We start from the raw sequence: 27,895 nt of genomic DNA on the forward strand, positions 1-27,895 counted from the left end.
CACTATCTACAAGTCACAAATCATTTCTGTGATGTCACATTCTCCACTTTCCTGGATATTTATAATTCCAGGAACACTCCACTTCTTAACACTATCCAGGACAAAGCAGCCTGCTTGAACTCAATTGACAAGAATAGAGCAGGAACCATATAGGGTATTTTCTGGCAACTGAAGTATCAATCTGCAAGTGGGAACAGCGTTGCAATGCATTATAGTGGGTTGGATAAAGTGAAGATTTCAGCCCTGGCTGTTTTTGAAACAACATTGCTGACTTATTTTATAATAGAGAGAGACAGTAAAAGCAGGAAGGGTGAGAACTGCAGTCAGCAGGGGTTGATTCTATGTAGGAACATACCAAATAATTTCTCATCTATCACATTCACCACTCGGCCCAGATCACAGATCAGCAGCCAACCTGACTGGTACCCCACCCACCACTTTCAACATGCACTTTGTTCACCAATGATGCACAATAGCCACAGAAAACACCTTCTACAAGATACACCTTGGCATCATTGCTCCTTTGACAACATCTCCTAGTCTCTACAGTCCACAAGGGCAAGAATGGCAGATGCATGGAAATACCAGCACACACATATTTCCTTTCATTAGTGCTGACTGGTTGGCCAATCAATTCTGATTATCAGATGTGTTGTGAGCATAAAAGGAACTATGGCTGGATTTAACGTATTTCCTTAGCATGCAGCCCCTGCCTAAGCGGATCTGAAGCCTTTAGCAAGTTGAAATGTGTTTTTTCTGTCGTGCATTGGTGGTGTCCCAACATCTAATACAAGGGCCTTACTTCAAGTTTCATCTGCTCCACAGGTTTATAATAACATCTCTAGATGACTAGAGAGCTAAGTGAGCACTTTATCAGTTCAACTAATGATCTTGATTTGGTTATTAGGTTATTATATTAGTTATTAGGGTGCACTCAGAGTTCTTCAGCAATTGCTAACTGATAACCAAATCACAAATTATCTTACAGATAGTAGGAACTGCAGATGCTGGAGAATCTGAGATAACAAGGTGTAGAGCTGGATGAACACAGCAGGCCAAGCAGCATCAGAGAAGCAGGTCATTGGTCACTGAAGCTAAAACATGATATTGAGCTGTGTCAAGGAAATATTTAAACGCTGAAAGCTGCATACTGTCAGTGAAACATGGCACTCACAAAGCCACTACATTGTAGCAGAATTAATGTTTCAGATATTTTGTCCTTCTAAATAATTTGAAATACAGCAAACAGTAGTCAAATCCAGAAATGGCAGCTTTGGCACATTTGTGAATTTGCGTGATGCACAATGAACGATGATCTGACCAGAATTAACATTGTCCCGTGCAATATGGGATACCTAAAATTAGATCATAAAACTCTTGCTAGGAAATGCATGTGCTAGGCCTCTGTTTGCTCCAGATATTGCGGTGCTTCTTCAAAGTTTATACTGGAAGACCATTTCAGAATTTCTAACAATGCATTGACCTGAAAGATGTTCCTCTGCCCATAGATACTCGCTGGTATTCCACAGGTTTCCAGCGCTTTCACGCTGTAATTGGATTAATGGTACACAGGTGGTTACGTTTGCAATTATTTCCTTCATCTGTCTCACGTTGACTGAAATGGTGATGTGTTAATTTGTTGATGTTCAACAGAGACTGAAACCGATTGGACACACATGAACGGAATATTCACGAAAATAGCAAAAACTTATAAACATCAGTCACCCTACTATCAGGCGAGTACAGTTACTTACTCTGTCAAAGAGGCATTATTGGTTCCTTTTAGTGGTAAATTCGGCTGTTGCCCTGACATGGCCCTGTAATGAGCAGTCTTGCGAACGTTGGGCTAAGTTTGACTTACTGGGCTTTTCGAAGGATGGAGGTATCACGTGGGTGAATTTTTTCTGCTACATTTTTATTACTTTGAGCATCGGCACCTCTCGTTCAGCAATCATCCGGCGCCGGCAAAATGCCTCAGGGTTGTTGTTGCTATTGCTCCATTTAGTTCAGTAATTTTGAAAACATTTATCCTCATGCTGCTTCACATGTTCATACGATCACACTATGAATTAATTCGTGAAGTTAAGAAAAAAAATGTTCGTTAACTTTATTTATGCAGTCTCGCGCCAAAGGACTTAATAACAAATCAGGTACTATTGAAATGTAGTCATCGTTGTAACATTAGTAAAACAGCTATCATTGTAGTCACCACACGTTCCCACAATCTCTCTTGGTGCCAAAACTCAGAAATCGCTTTTAGCATTTTCGAATGAGGGATAATTATTTGTCAAGGCAGTGTGAGAGCTTTCCTCATCATCTTCGAAATACTTCTACTGCACCTAAGAAGGAAGGCTGGGAATACCCTTACGTCGTATTTGAAATTGGGCGCGTTATGTCTTTGTATAATGACATTTATGCCTTTGTGCTCAAGGCTCTGCGTTGGGGCATAGATCTACCAACTTTCAGTTTAGAGACAGTGGTGTCACTGTTGAATTCTCGTCTATAATAGCTACGCGGTGGTCCCCGCTGACATAACTGTGATCGTTATTTTCTGTGTCCTTTTAAAGATCTTGTTTTTATCCTTTTACTGCACCTTTCAGTTCAGACCTTTCCGTTTTGCATTGGCGATGATTTTTGCAATCGATAAAATAAACAACGATACAGCTCTGCTTCCCGGCGTCACGTTGGGGAACCGCATATATGATTCTTGTAATTTGCAGTCATTGTTGTTAAAAACTGCTATGGCATTTCTCAACAAATCTGAGGCAAACGCGTCCTCTAACTGTAGAAGCTCCTCCACTATTTCTGCGATTGTCGCTGTTTCGGATCCACGAAGTCTTTAGCAATAGCATCTTCCATCAGTACCTTCAGAATCCCTATGATAGGAGATGGCATTAAAAAACTCGGTTGTGCAGTGTGAATTTGGATCGACAGTATATGATGTTATATGTGTCATTTAATCCATTGTCTATTCAAAATTTAGAACTTTTGTTGTTGATCGAAAAGAACCAAAGTTTTTAGTTACATCCCCAGTAACTTTATTTATGCAGTCTCGCGCCAAAGGACTTAATAACAAATCAGGTACTATTGAAATGTAGTCATCGTTGTAACATTGGTAAGACAGCATTCAGGATGATGAGAAAGTCCGATATAATTACTGTTGATTGCTCGTTGGCTTGGTGTAGCCAAAGCTTTATAACGATGCTATTATTCCTCTTCTTCGATGATACTGCATCGAAAGTCTCATTTCCGAGACTTGATGATGAATGCAAGGCGACAAGAGAAACAAAATGTTCAAAAATTATTTTAAAAAATTAGTAATTTTATCTCATTTTATTCTTTTCGAAGATGCTGCTAGGGCTGGCAAATTCAATATTTGTTTTCAGTGTCCAGTTACACTTCAGCTGAATAGTTTCCTAGATCATCTGCGAGCGAGGTTAAGACTGAATCACATTACATAGAACAAAAACAGAAATTGCTGGATAGTCTGCCAGTGCTGGTAGTATTTGTGGATAGAAATCAGACTGAAAATTTCGAGTCCAGTGACCTGTTGTCCAGAGCCCGGGAACACCGGGTCCAGTAATCAGCTCGTACAGAGAGGAGAAGGGTCAATTCTGGTAACCCCACAAATTATTAAATAAAAACCGAAAGAACTGTGGATGCTGTAAATCAGGAACAACACAAAGTTGCTGGAAAACTCAGCAGGTCTGGCAGCATCTGTGCAGGAAAAAAAAAGTTAACGTTTCGGGTGCGGTGACCCTTCCTCAGAACTGAGTTTTTATATTTTTCCCACAAACTGAACTAGGACCTACTTATACACCCACTAGAGTCCTCTGACACTTCCCCCAGTAGTCACAGGATTTTTTTTTTTTTTTTTTTTTTTGCTTTATTCATTAACGGGATGAGGACGTCGCTGGCTAGGCAGCATTTATTGTCCAGCCCTATTTGCCCAGGGGGCAGTTCAGAGTCAACCATGTAGATCTGGAGTCACATGTAGGTCAGACCAGGTAAAGACAGCCGTTTCCTTCCCTAAAGGACATTAGTCATACAACAGCTAATGCCCGATCAGGATAGCTGCTGCTTCTGACGAGGGCTGACACTGGCAGGGCGCTTCACTCGATGTCGTCACCACGTCTTTTACCGAGGGTATGCTTCTGCGATGGTTGGTCTCAGGAATTTTGGCCGGCTGCTTGGCCCGAGGGTCGTCTTTTTATTCTTTCTCTTATCTCTTTCAAGTCTGCTGTCTTCTTCCCTTTGGCTCAGGTTGATTCACTTAATCGCATATCTTTAACTCAGTGGCCCTAGCCCAAAGCATTCGGTAGCATCACCTCCATTGCTCCTTGCCTGAATAAGGCTTTTGCGTTACCTCATCTTTCTTACTGTTTGCAGAGCTTGGTTGGTAGTAAGTGGTTCTGAAGGCTCAGGCCATTCTCAGTTCACAAGCTGTTTTTGTGTGTTAGCAGTTTCACACTGAGCATTCCCAGCAGCATTTATAGGTTGGTATCCACTCACTCTCTCTCTGCAACTTCCTGCTAGCATCCCTGAGGCAGCAGCAATGACAGCAGCTTGTATCTCCTCTGTATACCTCTCCACAGCCTCTGGCTAACGTCTTGCCCCTTCTGATCCAAAGATACTTATCTTAGGATCGTTCTCTGTCTTTTTTTTCCCTATGGGCCACTCTAAGAATTGTCAGTTTTCCCCAATAGGTGTATCACATTTACAGTGTTATATCATTATAATATGTATAAAAACGTACATTTAAAAAGTGTGTATATAAACGTGCACATGGAAAAAAAAGTATATGAAAAACGTGTACATAACTTAAAGCACACACTGTTTCCCTGAAGTTCCTTCTGTTTCATTATCGCCTCCAATTACAATCTTCGTACAATTTCACTTTTCCATCTTCTAAGGCGACATACATTAACTATGACAATTACTAATGCACATAGAATCACTACCATAGCAGCATGTAACAGATTTCTGACCCATGCATGTATGTGAGCATTGGTTCCCCAATTCGAGAACTTATCCCACAACCCAAATCCCGCAACAACATCTTTGCTTTTTCAGCATGAGTTCTAATTAATTTAGTGCATTTTGTCCATTGATGAATCATTTCTTTTGTCTCTCCCACTATACATGTCCAATCTGTTGTCAGGTGCAGGATGAGTGGTGGTTCAATGGGAACAAACCTCCGTACCTTGGTCTGTATCGGTACGTTGGATCGTGGGGTTTTCTCCTATCACCACCCTGGTTAGTGGCTGGGGCAACACTTGTCTACCAAGCATCAAATCAGAGGTCACGTTATTAATAGCTACATTGTGTCCTTCCAGAGGGCATTGTCTCCATCCCTTGGTATCGTTCATGGTTGCTGTGGCTATGTAATACTTTTCCCCCACAAGGGCATGTTGTAGAAAAGACTAGTTATTAACAGGCAGAATGGATAATGAACAGTATTCATAGCTACTGAAATCGCAGTCTGTTAGTCTCTATCTTGTTTTCTCGTCAGGACAGGCCCAGTGATCCCCTCCTTGATGACATTTTGACAAATCTACCCCTTTCTCAGCACCATTCATTACAATAGCATGACATGGTGGGTTACTTAAACATATCCAAGTACCATGAAGTACATTATGAACTCTTTTTTAAAAGGTAGGTCAGATGAGTTCCATGTTGGGGAATATGAAACACTGTCTCAACATAATATTTCCCTTTATCATTGTCACAAGTACCCAACACCCTATTAGTTAAGGTCAAATTTCTGAGATGACACAGGGGTTCCTTTTCTCCAACCCACTTTATCAATTTTTTATCAGACAGCCAGTCTGCGACTTGGTGAGCATGCAGCTGTAACAAGTTAGTCCCGATCGTAGTCAACATCTAATTAGTGTATATGCCACACACCTCCAGCTTTATGGGCTTGTTCAGAAGTATTGGCCATAAGATCAATGATTAAATTTGTTATATCCTGTAAAGGGTTTATAAATTTAACTGCGTCCAGGGTCACTTATGACGCATCCTGGCCCATCTGGTTGGTCTGTATCTTGTCTAAGTAACCTTTCCCTGTAAAAACCTGCATTTTCTGCTGAAGGGATCATATCTGAATTTCTAATTCTGCTATATCCAAGGTGTTGACAGTTGCCACTTCTCATGCATATCCTGCCCCTGCCAACTCCAATAGTCCTCTTTTCTTTCTATTCTTATTGGAATTAAGCTCAATCCTACTCAATTGTTCGTCCACAAGGCGGACAAATAATTGTTTTGTGACGGTCAGGTACCATTCTGGAACAGTCATTCTAGTTAAATTAATGACTTCCTAGACATGCTGACATCCTGGTGCCAAAGTGAGAGATTGTCCTGTGTCCTCTAGCACCAGACCCACGCAAAGAACAAAGAAAATTACAGCACAGGAACAGGCCCTTCAGCCCTCCAAGCCTGCGCCAATCCAGATCCTCTATCTAAACCTATCATCTATTTTCCAAGGATCTGTATCCCTCTGCTCCCTACCCATTCATGTACCTGTCTAGATATATCTAAATGACGCTATCGTGCCTGCCTCTAACACCTCTGCTGGCAACGCGTTCCAGGCACCCGCCACCCTCTGCGTAAAGAACTTTCCACACATATCTCCCTTAAGCTTTTCCCCCCTCACCTTGAAATCGTGACCCCTCGTAATTGAGTCCCCCACTCTGGGAAAAAGCTTCTTGCTATCCACCCTGTCTATACCTGTCATGATTTTGTAGACCTCAATCAGGTCCCCCCTCAACCTCCGTCTTTCTAATGTAAATAATCCTAATCTACTCAACCTCTCTTCATAGCTAGCGCCCTCCATACCAGGAAACATCCTGGTGAACCTCCTCTGCACCCTCTCCAAAGCATCTACATCCTTTTGGTAATGTGGCGACCAGAACTGTACACAATATTCCAAATGTGGTCGAACCAAAGTCCTATACAACTGTAACATGACCTGCCAACTCTTGTACTCAATACCCCGTCTGATGAATGAAAGCATGCCCTATGCCTTCTTGACCACTCTACCGACCTGCGTTGCCACCTTCAGGGTACAATGGACCTGAACACCCAGATCTCTCTGTGCATCAATTTCCCCCAGCGCTTTTCCATCTACCATATAGTTCGCTCTTGAATTGGATCTTCCAAAATGCATCACCTCGCATTTGCCTGGATTGAACTTCATCTGCCATTTCTCTGCCCATCTCTCCAATCTATCTATATTCTGCTGCATTCTCCGACAGTCCCCTTCACTATCTGCTACTCCACCAATCTTAGTGTTATCTGCAAACTTGCTAATCAGACCATCTATACCTTCCTCCAGATCATTTCTATGTATCACAAACAACAGTGGTCCCAACACGGATCCCTGTGGAACACCACTGGTCACAGTTCTCCACTTTGAGAAACTCCCTTCCACTCTCTGTCTCCTGTCTCCTGTTGCCCAGCCAGTTCTCTATCCATCTAGCTAGTACACCCTGGACCTCATGCGACTTCACTTTCTCCATCAGCCTACCATGGGGAACCTTATCAAACGCCTTACTGAAGTCCATGTATATGACATCTACAGCCCTTCCCTCATCTATCATCCACACCTTCTATCCTGTGCTAAGCTTCTCCACACTGAGGTTCTGGTGTGGTTTTAATCACTGGGGGACGTGGTGTAATGAGCTTCTTATGGGTCCTAAAAATTGTGAAGGTTCCTGGCTCCCAACAAATGTCCCTGTCTACATTTCTCAAAGCCCATTTTTCTCTGTCCCCATCCTGGATGATGTCATTCCTTGTGCAATTGATGTTGATCCAACCAATTTTCTTGAATTGCCTTGTTTAGCCACCTCAGTTAATATATCTTTTGTATGCGTCACTACCCCAGTCTATATTCACATAGGTGCGATCCTAGTGAACCATAATATTACTTCCAGCATCATTCCCCAATGGTTGCTGAATAAATTGACCTATAAATTGACTAGTAATTTGTCCTTCTGGTATTACCACCAGTGTCATCCAGAACTCTGTTGCATGAGAATTGTGTCCCTGTTCCTTCTGGTATACCCAATATCTTTCCCGTGCTTGCCAACCCATCCTATCCCGTATAATATTGATTTGAGGCCCCTCTGCTTCCTTTATTAGTTCATATTATCTTGCGCTGCAGAACAGAGTCATTCTTCATCCCGGGATATTCTTCCAGTATTGACGCTGATCGAGGCACATTCACTCGTCGTGATGACTCCGATGCCAGCTCAAACCACGGTTTCAAGCATGATCAGCCCAACAGCGATAAAATGTATTACTCCCCTCATCCTAGGTTAGACCTGTACCATACAAGTGTAATTTCTGCTCTTATTTACAGTTTCTTTATTATCACTACTATAAGCCTTAGATCTCCATTCTCTGAGCCAGATCGTCTGTCCCCTGTTCCCAACGTTTTTCGGATTCTAACCATCTGTTTCGCCTGACCCAATTTCTTCCTCTACCCAGTTTCTTTCATCATTTTCCTTGGCTATCCTTTATACACGGATGGACAATATCAGGGTCACATTCCAGTTATCTGTTCAGATATCTGTAACTGGCCCTGTTCTTGCTCTCTCTGACCTTGGAACTCGGAACATCATTAGCATGAGCATCACATGCCAATTGTGGCTAGCTTGTTTCTCTCCTATTAACTTTAGCTGATTAAAAACCGAAAGAACTACGGCTGCTGTAAATCGGGAGCAAAAATTTAACTTTCTGGAAAAGCTTAGCATGTCTGGCAGCATTTGTAAAGAAAAAAAAATCAAAGTTTATATGTTTCGAGTCTGGTGCCCCTTCCTCAGAACTCCGTAGCAGTTGTGAGGAAGGCTCACCGGAGCCAAAACGCTAACTCTGACTTTGTTTTACAAAATAGAGCATAGAACGTAGAACAGTACAATATCGTGGGCCGAAGGCACGATGTTGTACCGACTTATTATCCTACTCTGCATACTACCCTGCATACCTTACATTTTACTATCGTCCATGAGCCTGTCCAAGAGTAGCTTAAATGACCCTAATGTATCTGACTCCACTAACACCACTGGCAGCGTATTCCATGCACCCACCACTCTCTGTGTATAGAACCTACCTCTGACATCTCCCCTATATCTATCTTGAATCACCTTAAAATTATGCCCCCTTGTAATAGTCATTTCCGCCCTGAGAAAAAGTCTCCCGCTACCCACTCTATCTATGCCTCTCATCATCTTGCACACCTCTGTCAAGTCACCTCTCATCCTTCTTCACTCCAATGAGAAAAGCCCTAGCTCTCTCAAACTTTCCTCATAAGTCCTGCCCTCCAGTCCAGGCAGCATTGTGGTAAATCTCCTCTGCAACCTCTCTAAAGTTTCCACATCCTTTCTATAACGAGGCAACCAGAACTGAGCACAACATTCCAAGTGTGATCTAACCAGGGTTTCATAGAGCTCCAGAATAACCTTGCAGCTCTTAAACTCAATTCCCCTGCTAATGAAAGAACAACACACCATACACCTTCTTAACAACCCTGTTAACTTGGGTGGCAACTTTGAGGGATCTATGGATGTAGGCCCCAAGACCCCTCTGTTCCTCCACACTGCCAAGAATCCTGTCATTAACCCTGTATTCTGCATTCATATTCCACCTTCCAAAATGAATCACTGCACGCTTTACCAGGCTGAATATCATCTGCCACTTCTTTGCCCAGCTCTGCATCCTGTCAATGTCGTGTTGCAACCTACAACAGCCATCCACATTATCCACAACTCCACCAACCTTTGTGTCATTGGCAAACTTATGAACCACCCTTCCGTTTCCTCGTCCAAGTCATTTATGAAGATCACAAAGAGCAGAGATCCCAGAACAGATCCCTGCAGAACAGCACTGGTCACTGAACTCCAGGCTAAGTACTCTCCATCTACAACCACCCTCTGTCTTCTATTGGACAACCAATTCTGTATCTAGACAGGCAGACTTCCCTGGAACCCATGCCTCCTTACTTTCCGAATGACCCTACCATGGGGAAGCTTGTTAAATGGCTTGCTAAAAATCCATATACACCACATCCACTGGTCTATCTTCTTCAGTGTGTTTTGTCACATCCTCAAAGAATTCGATAAGGCTTATGAGGCATGACCTGCCCCTCTCAAAGCCATGCTGACTATTTCAAATCAAACTGTGCTTTTCCAAACAGTCATAAATATTATCTCTCCGAATCCTTTCCAATAATTCTCCCACCCCAGAAGTAAGGCTGACTGGTCTGTAATTTCCAGGATTATCCCTATTCCCTTCCTTGAACAAAGGAATAACATTTGCCAGTATCCAATTATCTGGTATGACTTCAGTGGACAGTGAGGATGCAAGGATCATTGCCAAAGGCACAGCTATCTGTTCCCTTGCTTCCCATAGAAAGTTTGGAGTCTATCCCATCTGGCCCAGAGGACTTATCTATCCTCATGTTTTTCCAAATTTCTAGCACATCTTCCTTCCTAACATCAACCTGTTTCACACTGTCCTGAGAAACTACAAGGTCACTCTCACTGGTGATTACTGAAGCAAAGTATTGATTAAGGACCTCCCCTACCTCCTCTCACTCCATGCAAAAGTTCCCTCCACTATCCCTGATCAGCCCTACCCTTACTCTAGCCATCCTCTTGTTCCTCACCTAAGCATCGAATTCTTGGGGTTTTCCTTAATCCTACCTGCCAAGGCTTTTTCATACCCCTTTCTAGCTCTCCAAAGTCCATTCTTCAGATCCTTCCTGGCTACCTTGTAACCCTCTAGAACCCTGTCCTATTCTTGCTTCCTCAACCTTAAGTAAGCTTCCTTCTTCCTCTTGACTATTCTACATCCATGGACACACTCAGTTAAAGCTAATAACTCTGAATTAAGCTTCCATCTTCATTTTGCCCTAAAACTTTGTTTTCTGTCTTCAGTCACACTCATCAGTGAACCTTTAGTTTGGTCTTGTATGCTCTGCATGTAGTATTTGGAATTAGTTTTGTTCTTTACATATCTTGTGTATGAGTAAAACTATTGTTGTGGTGATGGCATCCAAAGCAATGTTTCCTAGCAATAATATGATGGAGTGGTTTGGAACAAGACAACTATCCTTAAGCTGGTCTAATGTGGAATACGTACTACCTGGTTAATTGTAGTTGCACCATATCCTTTGAAAAAAATACTAGTCAGTTTAATGAGATAATCATTTTGAATGCAATGTTGGATCTTCATTCACATTCTATTGTGTACTCGGCTATATTGGATTTCTGGCCTGCATGTTTTGTGGTAGGTTTTCTCCCACAACAACGTCTATATGACGTCCTGATGAAGGATCCTGAATGGAAATGTTGGCTCTCTTGTTCCTCTGACGCTGCCTGACCTGCTGCGTTCCATCAGCTCTACACTTTTGACTTCTGACTGCACCATCTGCAGTTCTTGCCATTTCTTACCTTCCAGATAACTTCAATGAAGCAAAACACATAATGTTTAGTATGCTTATCTTTTGCGTAGCTTGGCTAACTTTCATTTCAGTTTACATAACTTCACCAGGGAAATATGCAGTGGGGTTTGAAGTATTTGTTATTTTGGCCTCCATCTTTAGTCTGCTTATTTGCAATTTTTGCCCCAAATGTTCTATTATTCTTCTGAAGAAAGAAAACAACACAAATAGCAACATGATGGGCTCAGTGTTTTTCAAAATCAGCCTTAAAATCATTCATAAATGAGGCCCAGATATTTTAGTAGGTATTTATTTTGTCATAAAGATAGTGATTGGGAATTCCATGTGACCAGTCGTAAAGCCGAATGACTTACCAGCATCCAATTTACCCAATCAAACTAAGTCGCAAAAACCAGCACGAATTACAGTTTTGAAGATGCATCGATAAGTTTGACCATGTTATACATCTTTGCTGATTTTCATTTAATCAGAATTGAAAGTCATGTATTATCTAAAAATGGACCAAAGTCGTTTTGAGTTTCCTCACCACGACTGGAATTTCTATAGTGTGTGGAGTTTCGATTTGAAACTTGTTTTATCTATTAATAAAATGTCAGTACTGAAACTTGGCCTATTCAAATGTCCAAAATGGATTGCTCACATCAATTTCACAGAACACATTAATAAAAATGCCGTCTCTGTGCTAAGTTGAAATTGAGGGGGTCGCTGGTGGAAGGGGTGGGGTGATGGTGGTGGTGGGAAGAGGAAAGGTTTTGGAATCATTGAGATCACCACTCTGGAGATAATATGGAAGAGTGAATATTCGGTTTGATTCAGAATTATTCTATGAATAATTTGCTTCTCCCATTCTTAGTGGAGACATGTTTGTATCACGTACTCACTAACAGCAGGTGTTTTACCCTTATTTAATTAATATGAACCACATGTTTTACCTGAATACGTGTGGGCATTTTCCTCACTGAGCTGCTGTAATTCACTGCTGTATTGTAACTTAGGCACATCCACCAAGTCATTTCTAAAATGGTTGTTCTTTACATAGACTATCACGAATTGCACGTATAGTTTTCTACCTTGATTGAAACCAAGCGAGATTAAAAATTGGTGGTTTAACACATTTATCCATTATTCGTGCGCAATAGCTGCAATATGTCCATGAATATGAATCTTTTTCTTTCTAAATAAAGATGCCCGAAGTGTTGGTGTTCATCATGGGCAAAAGTAAATAAACAAGATGATTAAATATTTGATTAGAAATGAAATCTTTAATGGCGAATGTAGGTGATTAATTTGGAAATCTTACTCAGTTCCTTTGAGCTGAAATGTGAATGCGGGAGAAGTCACCAAACATGGATGAGGTGACATCTCACCACTTTGGGTGTGGTTAATGGTCCAGCAGGAGAGTTCAACAGTGCCTAGAGGATTACCAATGCTGGGATGGAGGGACGTTGCCTTGGGAACTGGGCTATGGGATGGTAATATTACTTTGGGAGATGTTCCTGTGCCTTATGATCCATCAGCATGGAAATACATTTACCTCTTCCATGTAGCAGTCATTGCTTCTGTTTAGCTGTCATTCTTCTAGGCAGCAGAGGAAAACCTGCCATCAATGTCTGCAGTTGGTAGACAGATAAATTGTAGTGACTGAACTTTATTGCAATATTTGAATTTCAATTCACCTTCAGGGCAGTTTGATTATCAGACGTTTTCAATCCCCAAATATATTTGACTAATTGATTAGATGTCTTTAAGAATGGAATACTCAGGCTATAAAAGGGGGAACTGGTTGGTGTGGTGCATGTGGATTTATAAAATACCTTAAATAAGGTGATCTATATAAGATTACTGCACAAGATATGAGCTCATTGTGGTTGGAGTGATATATTAACATGAATATAAGATTGCCTGATTAACAGGAGCCATGACAGATAGATCATCTCCAGTTTAGAAAATTGTATTGAAGAGGATGCAGCAGTGTTGTTCCTACATCGATTTATAATATGTACTAATAGCTAGTTTGAAGGGATACAGTGTTGCTGGCAAATTTGATGATAGGAAAACTATGCCACAGCTGTTGTTTTCAGATTGACTATGAATAGCATTAACATCGAATTTCATGTGGATTTTGACAGCAAGATTTATGAATGACATCCTGCATTTGGTTGAGCAGTGGAGACTAGTGTGATGGTGTTCTTGTGAAATTGATATGCAACCAACCGCTGCTTAACAATTTATAAGAGCTAGCTTCTTTTTTATGGCTCTGCTTCCTGCTATTGGATCCAGTAAATTTTAATGTGTCTTTGTGTTCTGTCTGGACTCAACACAAGCCCTCATTGCTACCTTAGTCAAAACAAGGCCAACAATTTGAATTCGCGAAATGAGTTGAGTACCACCCCTTCAGGGAGACAGCATTTAATAGAGGGCGGCCTTAAGAAACCCAAATAAAATTGAAACCATTGAAAACCTGTCCATTGGCGAGTACTATACTTGGCACAAAGTTGGTGGAAGCAAAATATATTATCACTCTTTCCTCAGAGCACTGATCTCAATCCAACATTCTTCAGCAATATTAACAATGAAATTTCTTCAACAGATGATCAGAAGTGGAATGATGGCACAGTGTTCAGCCCAATTTTCAACTACTTAGATAATGGAGCAGTTAATGTTCAAGTGCAGAAATGCCATAGATAGTTTTCAGGCTTGTGATGGTTAAGTGGCAATTAACATGTAAGTCACACAAGTATCAAACGATGACCACTTTCAACAAAACAGAACTCAATCATCACCCCTTACATTTAATTTATTGTTACTGCTACTAAATTCTCCACTTTCAACATCCTACATGATACCTTTGGCCTGGAGAAGCCATAGAAACATTACACTTGCAGAGGTTGGATGTTCTCAGTGGAAGAACTCATATTCAGGAGGCTGATGAACTATGCTTACTTTGCTGGGCAGTACAACTTCCAACAGCACCTCAACAACATCTAGGAAGCCGCTGACTTGATTAAAACATGAATCTCATTAAACCTGAACTTCAATGTCAGTTATGCACAATGGCAGCAGTGTGTAGCATCTAAAAGATAGTTTGGATCAACTTTTAAAGGTGCCTCCTCCCAAACCCAGGACCTCTGCCATCTAGAAGAATAATGACAGCAGGTGCTTATGAATTTCCAACGTTTTAAGCTCCCCTCCAATCTTCAAACCACCTTAACAGAGAATGGTTATCACAAACAAGAAGGCCATTAAGCCTGCTGAATCTGCACCAGCCTGTTACAGGACCAATTAACTTTTCTACTCCTTCACTCTTTCTGCCTAACTACGCACATATTAATCTTCAAGTGCTTATCTAATCCGGTTGCAAGCCACAAGTGTACATGCCAACATGACGATATTAGCTCAAGCATTCCAGATTCTACCCATTCACTGCATAAAACAAATACTTTCCTGTTGCACCTTTCAGTATTTTGGAAACACATTGTTGTTCCTTTATTGTTGATAGTTCACAAACTTTGAAGTTTATTTCACAGTGCAGGACATCTGTGACTACAATATAACGAACACAATACTTTAAGAGAGTGATTCACTACCCACTTCTCAAGTATATTTTGGGATGGCAAACCAATAATGGCATTGCCAATGGTGCTCACGTAGCATAAATTAATAAAATATATATCCAAATACTGCACCAATTATATTATTGCATTTCAAATTAATCTGAGAATAATACATCATATAAGAAGGATATTTGGTTGAAATTTTTAAACACATTTCTGTGCTTCTTTCTGATAACCATGAAATTTTACTTCACTTCAGGTACTTAATCAATTCTACTGTGTATTTTATTGTTGGAACTGCTTCAACTACCACTTCAGGCATTGATTTCCAGATCATACAATCCCTTTCTTCAAAATAAACACTTCAGTTGTTTTAATGTCTGTCTTCGGTTATGTCCTCTAAATATGGAATCTTCAGTCGCTGGAAATATTTTCTCCCAATGTATGTAGTCAAATCTCTTTATTTTGATTTCCTGCCATAAATCTGACTTAGCCTTTTCTGCTGAAGAGAGGAATCTCCATATTCAGTCTTGTCTCCACATTGTTAAGTCTAACATTCTTGTTCAAGCAAATTTCCTCTGCATCCATATTAAGGCTGGAAGACTCACTTGAATGTGTGATTTTTTTTCTAGTTAACTCCACTTTTTAAAAACAAATTGTACAAGTCAACATTCTCTTTGAAATATAATGTTTAGAGCACACTCAGTCAGAGTTGCTTTGTGGAAAACTTTAATTCTGCTCAGTGAATGTGGTAGGGTTTAAAAGGTAATGTGGGATAGTTCAGAAGTTACTGAAAAACTGTTCATAGCAGAAAGACATAAATGGAAAGTCAGCAAATGTGAGAAAGGGAGAGCTGTACATTCCATTCATACCAGTGAGGTAATTAAATGTAATGTCAGGAAGGTCGCTGGATGACACATGTTGGAGACTGAGTGAGAAGCCAGAAACAGTTGGAATAGGACTGGCAGCTTAATGTTCCAGTGTACAGATGCTATAGGAAGGATAGAATGGTGGGGGAAGTGGGGGCGATCAACAGAGGATGGGAGTGGTGTTTTTGATTGGGGATAACATTATGGCTGTATTTAGGGAGGATATTCCTGGGAATATGTCCAGGGAAGTTATTTGGGTGGAACTGAGTAATAAGAAAGAGATAATCAACTTACTGGGATCCACTAGCCAGTAGTTAGATGGAAATTGAGAAACAAATTGGTAAGGAGACCTCAGTTATCAGTAAGAATAATAGGGTAGTTATGTTAGGGGATTTTAACTTTCCATAGACAGGGGTTACCATAATGTTAAGCGCTTGGATGGAGATGAATTTGTTAAGTGTATACAAGAAAAATTTCTAATTCAGTATATGGGTGTACCTACTAAAGGATGTGCTAAACTTGGCCTACTCTTTGGAAACAAGGCCAGGCATGTATTAGTGGGGGAGCACTTTGGGGCCAGTGACCATAATTCTATTAGTTTTAAAATAGTGATGGAAAAGAATTGACCAGATCTAAAAGTTAAAGTTCTTAATTGGAGGAAGGCCAATTTTGACAGTGTTAGACAAGAACTTTCAAAAGTTAATTGGGGACAGATGTTAGCAGGTAAAGGGATGGCTGGGAATTGGGAATCATTCAAAAATGAGATAATGACAGTTCTGAGGCAGTATGTTCCTGTTAGAGTGAAAAGCAAGCTTGGTGGTAGCAGGGAATGCTGGATGATTAGAGAAATTGAGGTTTTAATCAAGGAGAAGAAGGAAGCATATGTCAGGTATAGGCAGCAAAGATCGAGTGAATCCTTAGAAGACTATAAATGCAGTAGGAATATACTTAAGAGGGAAATCAGGAGGACAAAAAGGGGACGTGAAGATAGTTTTGGCAAATAGATTTAAGGAGAATCCAAGGATTTTATAAGTACATTAAGGACAAATCGGGAACTAGAGGAGAATAGGGCCTCTTAAAGGTCAGCAAAACCACCTATGTATGGAACCACAGGAGATGGGGGAAATACTAAATGAGTGCTTAGCATCAGTGTTTACTATGGAGAAGGATATGGAAGATAAAGAACATGGGGAAATAAATAGCACCATCTTTAAACCTGTCTATATTACAGAGGAAGCAGTGCTAGATATCTTAAAATGCATAAAGTTGGATTAACCCACACGACCTGATCAAGTGTACTTTAGAACTTTGTGGGAAGCTAGGGAAGAAATTGCTGCACTTCTTGCTGAGATATTTGTATCATTGATAGCCACAGTTAAGGTGCTGGAAGACTACAGGTTGACTCGTGTGGTGCGATTCTTAAAGAAAGGTGGTAAGGTAAAGCCAATGAACTGTAGACCAGTGAGCCTGACATTGGAGGTGGGTGAATTCTTGGAGGAAATCCTGATAGACAGGATTTACATGCGTTTGGAAAGACAAAGACAGATTAGGGATAGTCAACATGGCTTTGCGCGTGGAGAATCGTGTCTCACTAACTTGATTGAGTTTTTTTTGAATAAGTAACAAAGAGGATTGATGAGGTCAAGGTGGTGGACATGATCTATGAATGCCTTACTGAAGTCTATAATGAGGTTCCTCATCGTAGATTAGTTAACAAGGTGAAATCACTAAGGCAGAGGGTGGTGGTAGAGGGTTGCTTTTCAGACTGGAGAACTGTGACCAATGTGTGCCACAAGGATCAGTGCTGGGTCTACTGTTTTTCGTCATTTATATAAATGATTTAGAATGTGAACATAGGCATAGTTAGTGAGTTTGCAGATGAAACCAAAATTTGAGGTGTAGTAGACAGCAAAGAAGGTTATCTCAGAGTATGGTGGGATCTTGATCAGATGGGCCAATGGGCCGAGCAATGGCAGATGGAGTTTAATTCAGATAAATGTAAGGAGTTGTATTTTGGAAAGGCAAATCAGGGCAAGACTTATACAATTAATGGTAAGATCCTGGGGAATTTTACTGAACAAAGAGACCTTGGATTGCAGGTTCATATTTTCTCGAAAGTGGAATTGCAAGTAGGAAGGATAGTGAAGTGCTTTCCTTTATTGGGCAGTGCATTGAGTATAGGAGTTGGGAGGTCATGTTGCAGCTGTGCAGAACATTGATTACTGCTTGTAATTCTGGTCACCCTGCTATAGGAAGAATGTTGTGAAACTTGACAGGGTTCAGAAAATATTTACAATGATGTTTCCAGGGTTGGAGGATTTGAGCTATAGGGAGAGGCTGAATAGCCTGGGGTTATTTTCCCTGGAGTGTCGGAGGCTGAGAGGTGATCTTATAGAGGTTTGCAAAATCATGAGGGGCAAGGATAGGGTAAATAGGCAAGATCTTTTCCCATGAGTGAGGAGTCCAAAACTAGAGGGTATAGGTTTAGGGTGAGAGGGGAAAGATATAAAAGTGACCTAAGGGACAAATTTTTTTATGTAGATGGCCGTGCGTGTGTGGAATCCATAGAGTATGGAAGCAGGCCATTCAGCCCACTGAGTCCACATTGACCCTCCAAAGAACATTCCACCCAGACCCATTCATCTACCTATTCCTGTGACTCTGCATCTCCCATGGCCAATTCACCCAACGACCACATGTTTGGACTGTGGGAGGAAACTAGAGCACCCAGAGGAAACCCACACAGAGATGTGGAGAATGTACAAACTCCACACAGATTTGCCCGAAGTTGGAATCAAACTGGGGTGTCCAGTACTGTGAGGCAGCAGCGCTGACCACCGAACCAGTGTGCCACGGATCATCAGATGCAGGAGCATCCACCGCAGCAACATGACCATCCCACAGCCCAGTTCCAAAAGTAACATCCCTCCATCCCAGGATACGCAATCCTCCAAGCACCGGTCAACTCTCCTCCTGGACTAATCACCTCCCCCAAGATCGTGACATAAAACAGGTCTACAGATATCTTCTCAACCAGGATTGTTGAGTTCTCACAGACTCAGAATTCTAAGGAACTGCGTGAGTTAGAAAAGTACGACTTCCAAACTAACACCTCGATTCGTCATTAAAGATTTTATTCCTCATCAAATATTTAATCATCTTACGTTTATTATTGGTTTCTTTGATTTTGACCACAGCGAACCCTAACAATTCTGAGATCTTTATTTTGAACAAAAAGAATTCATATCCATGGACATATTGACGATAATGTGCAGGAATAATAGATAAATGTGTTAGAAACACCAATTTGTAATCTCTATTGGTTTCAATCATGGTAGAAAACTAAGCATGCGGTACATGGTAGTCTATATAAAGAACAACTATTTCAGGAATGACTTGGTAAATTCGGTGTTGAGTATGCTAACCTATAATGCGGCAGTGAATTACAGCATCTCGGTAAGAAAATACACAAATATGTTTAGGTGAAACATATGGTTCATATTAATTAAATAAGCATAAAACGTCTGCTGGTTAGCGAGTGCATAATATAGGTACCTCACCATTAAAAACAGGAGAAGCAAATTATTCGTGAATTCCTTTGGAATATGATTATTAAACTATTTACAGCAGTTTTCTTTCCAGTGCTGACAACTTTTACTGTTTTTTTTTCATCTATATTAAACAAATCAGTTCCTCTATTATCTCCTCAATTGCAGGAATGGATCCACGAACATATTTGTACTCAACTATTTACAAAGGTTCCTTGCTAAATAGCATTCCTTTTTATGCCTAAGGGCTAAATTGATAATGCAATGTGCATGGCAACTCGGGAAGATGAAACCCATGCAGGCTTTCAGTTGATTTTTTCCTGCTTTTGCAGCCCGATTGCTACGCCGTTGCTTGAAACTCAGTGCAATTGCTATTGATAAGATGTACAATTGAATTTCACAATTGCTGCGAATGTATCATTTGAGCTGAACTATAAAAAAAGAACTGCGGATGCTGGTGATCTGAAACAAACAGAAACAGAAATTGCTAGAGAGACTCAGCAGGTCTGGCAATATCTGAGGAGATAAAGCAGCGTTAATGCTCCGACTCCAGTGACTTCTTCAGAACGGTCAGTTCAATTCTGAAGATGTCACTGGAGTCGGAACGTGAATTCTCGTTTCTCCCCAAAGATGGCGCCGGACCTGTTGAGTTTCACTAGCACTTTCTGTTTTAATTTGTGCTCATGTTTCTGCTGCAGAGACATTGAAACCATACATGAAATACGTGTACGCGAATTCCTCCGACTAATCCTTCTAGTCACCCTTTAATTGAAAAAGGGCATTTCATTTTCGAAGAACTTTGTCGATGTTAGCAGGTCCCATATCACTTTATGGTCAATGAAGTGTTTTTTTTTCTTGAGCATGCAGTCTCTGTTACAATATACCAATATATGTAATTCGTTAACTGCTAAATCCCAGCTCAGGGGTCAAAAAGTTCTCCTTGTTCTTTTCCGGATTAATCACAGAATGGTGCAGAGGGAGATGGTTTCCTCTATGGTGCCTGAGACGACTATTGGAAAATTCTACTCAAGCAGCTCCAAAACCCAGCATCAGTCCACACCATATGGCTGTGTTTCTTTTTTCCCCAAAGGACGTCAGGAATTCCCTCTGAATAAGATTCCATTTGATCTCCATGTTTCTCTAGAGCTTAGGATATGTCAAGACCTGCCCGTGTGATATTTCTTTTGTGGGTTTTCAGACGATTGCTCAACATTTCCTTCACGTAGAATCAATTCCAATTGAAAGAAACCGGAAAAAAAAACGTGAGATGAAACGGTATTTAAAGGCATTTACTGGGAAATTCCAATTGCAGTGACTCTTGCCGATAAACGATGTTTTTCCTTTGGGCCCTGTTAACTCTGTTAGCACCTTTATGCGCGGACCAAATGCCAGCCTGTAAACAGTGGGAGAAATTCGACTTACTCAGTTTATTCAAAGCTGGAGACATTGTTTTGGGTGGAATTTTCAGCCTGCATTCAAACGTAGAATATCGAGAACTATCGTTTGCAACCGAACCCGAAACGGTAGAATGTAAAAGGTTAGTTCGATTTTGCAGTGAACAAAATCTCCTCAAATATTTACATGATGTTATGCTTTTTATGGTGGATGCACATTTGAATCTGTTTGTACACGGAATTATATCTCAAATTGCAATCAAAAACATTGTCCTACTGCTGTAATGACCATTATGTAAATATGGGTTTAAAGAGTTGAAAGAATTTTTTTGTGCGCCTGCTGAAAGTCTATTGCTGTTGCTTTTGTCTCTTTCGTATTTTATTAAGAAATATTGTAGAACTCAAATAATCGTACAATTGCATCTGTCTAAATCATAAATGGTCAAACGCTAATGTGATTTCATTCCTGTTCTACTGTCATTATATTTTTTTTTGTAGATTTGATTTCAGGGAATTTCGCTTTGTGCAAGCTATGATGTTCGCAATTGAAGAAATAAACAGGAACCCTACGCTGCTCCCGAACCTGACACTGGGTTACCAGATTTACGATTCTTGTGGCATGCCGTCCTTGTCTATTAAAGCAGCCTTGAAGATTTTGGATGGGCAAAAGGATGATGTTTCAGATGATTACTGTAGGAATGTAAATGCTATTGTTGCTGATTCTGGATCCTCACAGTCCACCGCAGTTTCAAGGTTACTAAGCCCTTTCAGAATTCCCATGGTAAGTAAACTACATCGAATATTACGACAGCACAACATCAGGAAATTCCTATAGCATTGGGTTGTGAGGTTTTTACCGTAGATAAAGATACCTTTCAGTTCCTCGTGTTCGCACCCGTTATCAAATATCCATCTATTCTCATCCCATTTTTCGTCAGCTGGCCCGTAGTCTTACATAGCATAGTTTTTCAAGTGTTCTTCTAAATAGTTCTTAAACGTCTCAAGGGTTCCTACCTGTACCACCCTTTTAGGCAGTGAGTTCCTGATACCAGAAAAAAAAATCCTCAATTTTACTCTAACCCTCCTGCTACTTACCTTAAAACTATGAACCCTGGTTAATAAGCCCTCTACTCAGGGAAAACGTTTCTCCCTATCTACAAAACTTTGGCCCCTCAGAACTTTGTACAGCTCAATCAGGTCCTCTCTCAGCCTTTTCTGCTCTGTGGAAAACAACCCTGTCCGATCTAAACTCTCTTCATAGCTCTATCATTCTTCCCCAGTCGTCATGCTAGTGAGTTTCTTCTGCACGCTTTCGAATGCATTTGCATCCTTGTTATTTTACGCTGAACAATACTACATACAATATTTCAGCCGTGGTCTATCATTATACAGCTCTATATACAAATCCGTTTATTTTTGTTTTCTATTGTTTGACTAATAAGCTGTGATGAAGTTGCTTAAACTTACATTACTTTAATCTGATTGGAAATTCACACCAAAATCAACCCAGAAAACAGTGAAGATGAGAAATAAAAGGTAACTACATCACAGAAAAGAATGGGTGGTTGGCATTATGATTTCATTCACACTTTTGCCATTTTTGCAGTACATAATAAAATGAACATATACTTTCATCACTATTGGTTATCATTAACCATTGGCTCTCGACCAGTTATTTGAAAATGATGTGCTTTTGAATAAGCAAGAAAGGTTAAAGATAGGAATATGTTATTGTTCGACCGTCTTATTAAGATTGTATCCTAGAGTTTTGAAACTGCTCTCGGCTGTTGTAGTTATCAAATACTCAATAACAATTGCTTCCAAATTTTGTTTGTACGATTTAGTACTTGTGTCCATTTGATATTGTGAAGGGTCTCAGTGTGTATTCACAGTTTATTATTTATTGTTAATGTTTTGATTAGTTTCATCTTTGTCGTAAATCTTCACTGTCAACAAATTTTGTCTGAAATGCTATAGAATTGCTTCAATCATGCCATGGATTCTTATGATTACAGCCCATGTTGATAGCTCAACACCACACACACATGCCACCAACCACAATCTTTGATTTTGTGAAGGACAAGGTATGTAGCAAATGTACACTCCAATTGATTGTTATTAAGATTAATTACCTGTCCCATTGTCTGAGATTTAATTGTGTTGTAAATGGACTGATTTCTGGGGTGGCAGGAGTGGCATATGAATGGCAACTGGATTGGCTATGAAAATTCTGACTGGAATTTCAAAGAATGAGGGATATCTCAGAGAAACTGGGAAAATTCTGGCAGGAATAGACAGGAAAAATGCAGGAAGGATGTTTCCAATGACTGGGGAGTCCGGAATCATTGCTGAGACAACGTAGGTCATTTAGGTCAGAGATAAGGAAAACTTTCTCCACCTGCAGAGTGGTGAGCCTGTGGAATTCTTTGCCACAGAAAGCAGTCAAGGGCAAAGTATTGAATGTTTCCAAGAAATAGATATTGAATGTTTCCAAGAGCTAGATTTAATTCTTAGGGCTAAAGGAATCAAAGACTAAGAGGAGAAAAGGGGAAACAGGGCACTGATTTGAATGATCAGCATGATTTTATTGAACGATGGAGCAGGCTCGAAGGATCGAATGGTTTATTCTTGCACCTATTTTCTTTGTTTCTAAATTACATACTCGCTGTTATATTCGAATGTAAAAATATTCCAACTCTCGACAATCTTTTAAGATCAGAGAAACTTTAAACATTAGCACATGCAGGAAGGACTAATAATAACATGGGTATTTGTTGACACCCACAAGTGAACATACCTCAGCATTTGCACCTTAGTTGTGATTTTTTTATGGTGACACTATGTCAGATTCGTTGAAACTTGTTCTCATTCCATGTTCATACACATTCACTTTCCCTGAGTAACATTCATGGCCCAGATTCCTTGTCCTGGCTATATTATCAGCTGAAATAACCGCAAAAAGCACGGTTCAGGAATAAAGTTGACTATAGCGATCCCCTAGATAGCATGAACAGACCAACGGATTTGATAACTGGCTCATCATATTTTTTGTTTTGCAATAATTGTTTTTACAATTCTGATTTTAAACAGGTCAGTTATTTTTCCACATGTGATTGTTTGAGCGACAAGAAAGAGCATCCATCATTTTTCAGAACAATACCCAGTGATTACTTTCAGGCAAAGGCATTGGCACAAATAGTGAATCATTTTGGATGGAATTGGATTGGAACAATCAAGAGTGACAATGACTATGGTAATTTTGGAATGCAAGCATTCACAGAAGCCGTGCAGCAGTTGAGAGTTTGCATTGCCTTTTCTGAGTCCTTTTACAGAACGTATCCGAGAGAAAAATTACTCAAAACTGTTAGAGTCGTGAAGGAAGCAAGCACAAAAGTTATTGTGGCGTTTGTTGCTGAACGTGACATGGAAATTTTGCTGAAGGAGATTGCAAGACAAAACATCACAGGCATTCAATGGATAGGAAGTGAAGCCTGGATTTCCACACCAATCCTTCCATCGGAAGAAAGCCGAAGGTTTCTTAATGGAGCATTAGGAATCTCAATCCCTCAAGCAAATATCCCCGGTTTTCAGGCATTTTTGTTTCAAGCGCACCCTTCTTCAGACGAAGGAAATAGTTTACTCAAAGAATTTTGGGAAACAACTTTCAATTGTCGTCTAAGCTCTGCAAAGAATCAGGCAAATGGAACAGAAGAAACTTCTGAATGTACAGGCAGAGAGAATTTAAAAACCATTAAAAATACCTATACTGACGCATCTCAGTTGAGAGTTACATATAACGTGTACAAGGCAACGTACGCTATAGCGCATGCTCTGCACAATATGCTCAGATGTGACTCGTTGGAAAAAGCGTCCCGGAAGAACACATGTGACAATCCGTTCGATTTTCAATCACAACAGGTACTGAAATTACATTGCAGTTGATAAAAAAAACAAATCTGATGATTTTCCAATTATATTTATGGCAGGACAAAAAATAACAAAAAACTGTACACATTTGGTTTCTTTTGTTTTCTCTTAAAGCTATTGCACTACTTGAAAGCGGTCAACTTCACCACGAAGACTGGAGAAACTGTGCACTTCAACGAAAATGGGGATCCCGTTGCAAAGTACGACATTGTAAATTGGCAAAGCGCAGGGGGTGGTACTGATATAGTTACGGTGGGATATTATGATGGATCTGCGCCTCCAGGCCAAGAATTCACCATTAACGAAGAAGCAGTTATTTGGAGTAAAGGACGAAGAAAGGTAGTCGAAAATTTATTGTCTTGATATCTTTCTTTCAGATTGTTCAGATAGATAAACAAGTTCTTTAAAAAATACTATTGATGAGGCAGGGAAGTCCATGTAAATGCAGCTCCTTGTCCAATTACTATTCACGTACCCACTGTTTACAATGGTTGTTATGGGAGGGAAGGCCAGAATTGAGTAAGACATCAGCCATTAGTACGAGGAACATGATTAAAATGCTCATGCTGATCATGAAGAACCTTGAATTACCGATCTTGTGATGTTTTTAAATAGCACTATGGCTGTTGGAAAACTTAATTTCAGTTAGTTAAATAAGTCTAGAATGAAATTTCGATATATTCTTTGTAAAAAAAAAATTAAATGATTCCATACCGTTCTGTAGGGGAGAAAACATGCTGCCTGGCTTGACTCCAGATCTACAGCAATGTGTCTGAGTCATGACTATTCTATGAAATGGTCTGGATAGCCATTCAGTTGCCACCAGTAACTTTGCAAAGATAAATACTGTGTTTGCCAGCAATGCCTACACTCTGTGAATGAACAAATACCAAAGACTTGTTTCAATTCACACAAGAATCTTCCTAATGCAGACCAAATCAAAGCAGAATACTGTGGATGTTGTAAATCTGAAATAAACCCATACATTGCTGGAAAACTCAACATCTCTAGAGAGAGGAATTGAGTTGATGTGAGTCTTCTTCAGAAGAAACATCAACACTTGTTTCTCTCTCCACAGAATCTGCCAGACCTACTGGGTTTTTCCAGCATTTTCTATATTTGTTTCCAATATAGGTCACCTGGTAGTTCTCTTACATGATCCATTGATATATCATTAAACTATATATTCCCATCCAGCTTTTTGGTTCATACACCACAAACCTAAATCAAACTTTGATCCCACAGAAATTTGTGACTTTTGTGACATTAGCTTGCCCTTCTCATCGCTAGACCAAGCTTGGGATCTTGAAAAGTTCTAAATATGTATTCATCTCATTTACATAAGGTACCACAGGCAATTTGCTCTGAAAGTTGTACTGCTGGAACAAGGAAAGCTGCCAGAAAACAACAACCTATTTGTTGCTTTGATTGTGTCGAGTGTGCTGAAGGTGAGATCAGTAATATTACAGGTATGTAAGCATATACACACACATATACATAATTAACTATTCATGTAGTCTAACCTATTTATATTTGTTTTAATTTCTACAATTTTTTTCATATATTTTAACTTTTTAAAAAATAGATTCAATTGCATGCCTGAAATGTCCTTGGGATTATTGGCCAAATGAACAGCGAAACCAATGCATACCGAAGATAATTGAATTTCTTTCTGTTGAGGAGGTCATGGGAATTGTTTTAGTGACACTGGCATTAATTGGAACCAGCTTCACAGTGACTGTAATTGTAATTTTCTGTATTCACATCAACACTCCTCTTGTTAAAGCCAATAACTCAGAATTAAGCTTTCTGCTCCTTTTTGCTTTAGTGCTCTGCTTTCTCTGCTCAATAATGTTCATTGGAAAACCTTCAAACTGGTCTTGCATGCTACGCCATACAGTGTTTGGTATAAGTTTTGTGCTCTGCATTTCTTGTGTTTTGGGCAAAACCCTGGTTGTAATGGTGGCCTTTAAGGCAACCTTTCCTAACAATAAGATGATGAAGTGGTTTGGGCCAGTACAACAACGCCTGGCCATTTTCATCCTTACATTTGTACAATGCGTAATATGCACGACCTGGGTAATTATATCACCACCCTATCCATTGAAAAATATTAATTATTTTAAAGATATTATTATTTTGGAATGTGATGTTGGGTCTGTGACCGCTTTTTATTTGGTACTTGGTTATATTGGATTTTTGTCTTGTGTTTGTTTTGTGGTTGCCTTTCTAGCCCGTAGACTGCCAGATAATTTCAACGAAGCTAAATTTATTACTTTTAGCATGCTTGTATTCTGTGCAGTTTGGATAACATTCATTCCTGCTTATGTGAGTTCCCCTGGCAAATACATGGTGGCTACAGAAGTGTTTGCCATTTTGGCATCCAGCTTTGGCCTACTTTTCTGCATTTTTGTTCCTAAATGTTACATTATCCTACTGCGACCAGAGAATAATACAAAGAAACATTTGATGTGTAAAGTCACTTGAAATAAAAGATACTTCTTATTTTTCCTCTATGTTACAGCTGTGTGATAGTTTCGCCATTTTATCAGAGCAGTAACAGTTAAAATGATTAATTTGTGAGATCTGGTTTCATGTCATTGGCTTGTATCTCAAATATTACAGAAAATTGACTTGCAGCATAGGATTTAGGAGCAGGATTACGCTATTCGACCTTTCTAGCATGCTCCATCATTCAACAGTATCGTTGATGATCTGGTTCTGGTTGTAACCCTGTTTTCCTATGTGCACTGCCCTCCTGTAACCCATTGCATAAGAAGTGATCTAACTGAGATGTTTAAAATGATGAAAAGGAGGTGAATGTACACATATAGGTTAACAATTTCCTCCAGTGGAAACATCCAGGATTGGACATAGCTTTAAAATGTTGACAAAGCAATGCAGGTATCAAGGCTGGAGGCATTTTTCCATGCAAAAATTGAGAGAAATCTGCAAATTTCTCATCCAAAATACATTGAAACCAATATGTAAAATCTATGATTGATCAATGTTGTGAGGTCACATTAAAAAGGCAAGAACTTGACTGAAGGTACGGGTTAACAATAATCTAACTGAATGAGACACAGTCTCAATGGGGTGAATGACTTACTCCTGTACCTGTGTTCTTCTGTGATTTTTT

At 40.0% G+C, this 27,895-nt stretch overlaps 1 protein-coding gene across 4 annotated transcripts; it reads left to right on the forward strand.

Moving 5' to 3' along the window:
* The first annotated feature begins 1,758 nt into the window (after positions 1-1,758).
* On the forward strand, positions 1,759-27,895 carry LOC109927644 (extracellular calcium-sensing receptor-like). Of its 4 annotated transcripts, none has more exons than XM_048604715.1 (7): positions 1,759-1,889; positions 21,328-21,610; positions 22,845-22,913; positions 23,920-24,747; positions 24,871-25,095; positions 26,102-26,204; positions 26,342-27,895. In XM_048604715.1, exons 2-7 carry the CDS (start codon positions 21,362-21,364, stop codon positions 27,241-27,243), a joined length of 2,376 nt encoding a protein of 791 aa, XP_048460672.1. In that variant the 5' UTR covers positions 1,759-1,889; positions 21,328-21,361; the 3' UTR covers positions 27,244-27,895. The 4 variants fall into 4 exon arrangements, with proteins under 4 accessions (XP_048460672.1, XP_048460671.1, XP_048460673.1 ...); XM_048604714.1 differs by having other exon boundaries at positions 26,102-26,225; positions 26,342-27,894; XM_048604716.1 differs by lacking the exon at positions 22,845-22,913 and having other exon boundaries at positions 26,102-26,225; positions 26,342-27,894.

Source organism: Rhincodon typus, chromosome 13, assembly GCF_021869965.1.
Source record: "Rhincodon typus isolate 14 chromosome 13, sRhiTyp1.1, whole genome shotgun sequence".
NCBI classification, from domain to species: domain Eukaryota; kingdom Metazoa; phylum Chordata; class Chondrichthyes; order Orectolobiformes; family Rhincodontidae; genus Rhincodon; species Rhincodon typus.

What these genes read in the sequence shown, in the direction of transcription:
- LOC109927644 (XM_048604714.1), top strand. Translation starts at nt 21,362, where the DNA reads ATGATGTTCGCAATTGAAGAAATAAACAGGAACCCTACGCTGCTCCCG. An exon ending in GCCCTTTCAGAATTCCCATG is followed by an intron (nt 21,611 to 22,844) that starts GTAAGTAAACTA and finishes TTATGATTACAG; the next exon opens with CCCATGTTGATAGCTCAACA. An exon ending in TGAGATCAGTAATATTACAG is followed by an intron (nt 26,226 to 26,341) that starts GTATGTAAGCAT and finishes TTTAAAAAATAG; the next exon opens with ATTCAATTGCATGCCTGAAA.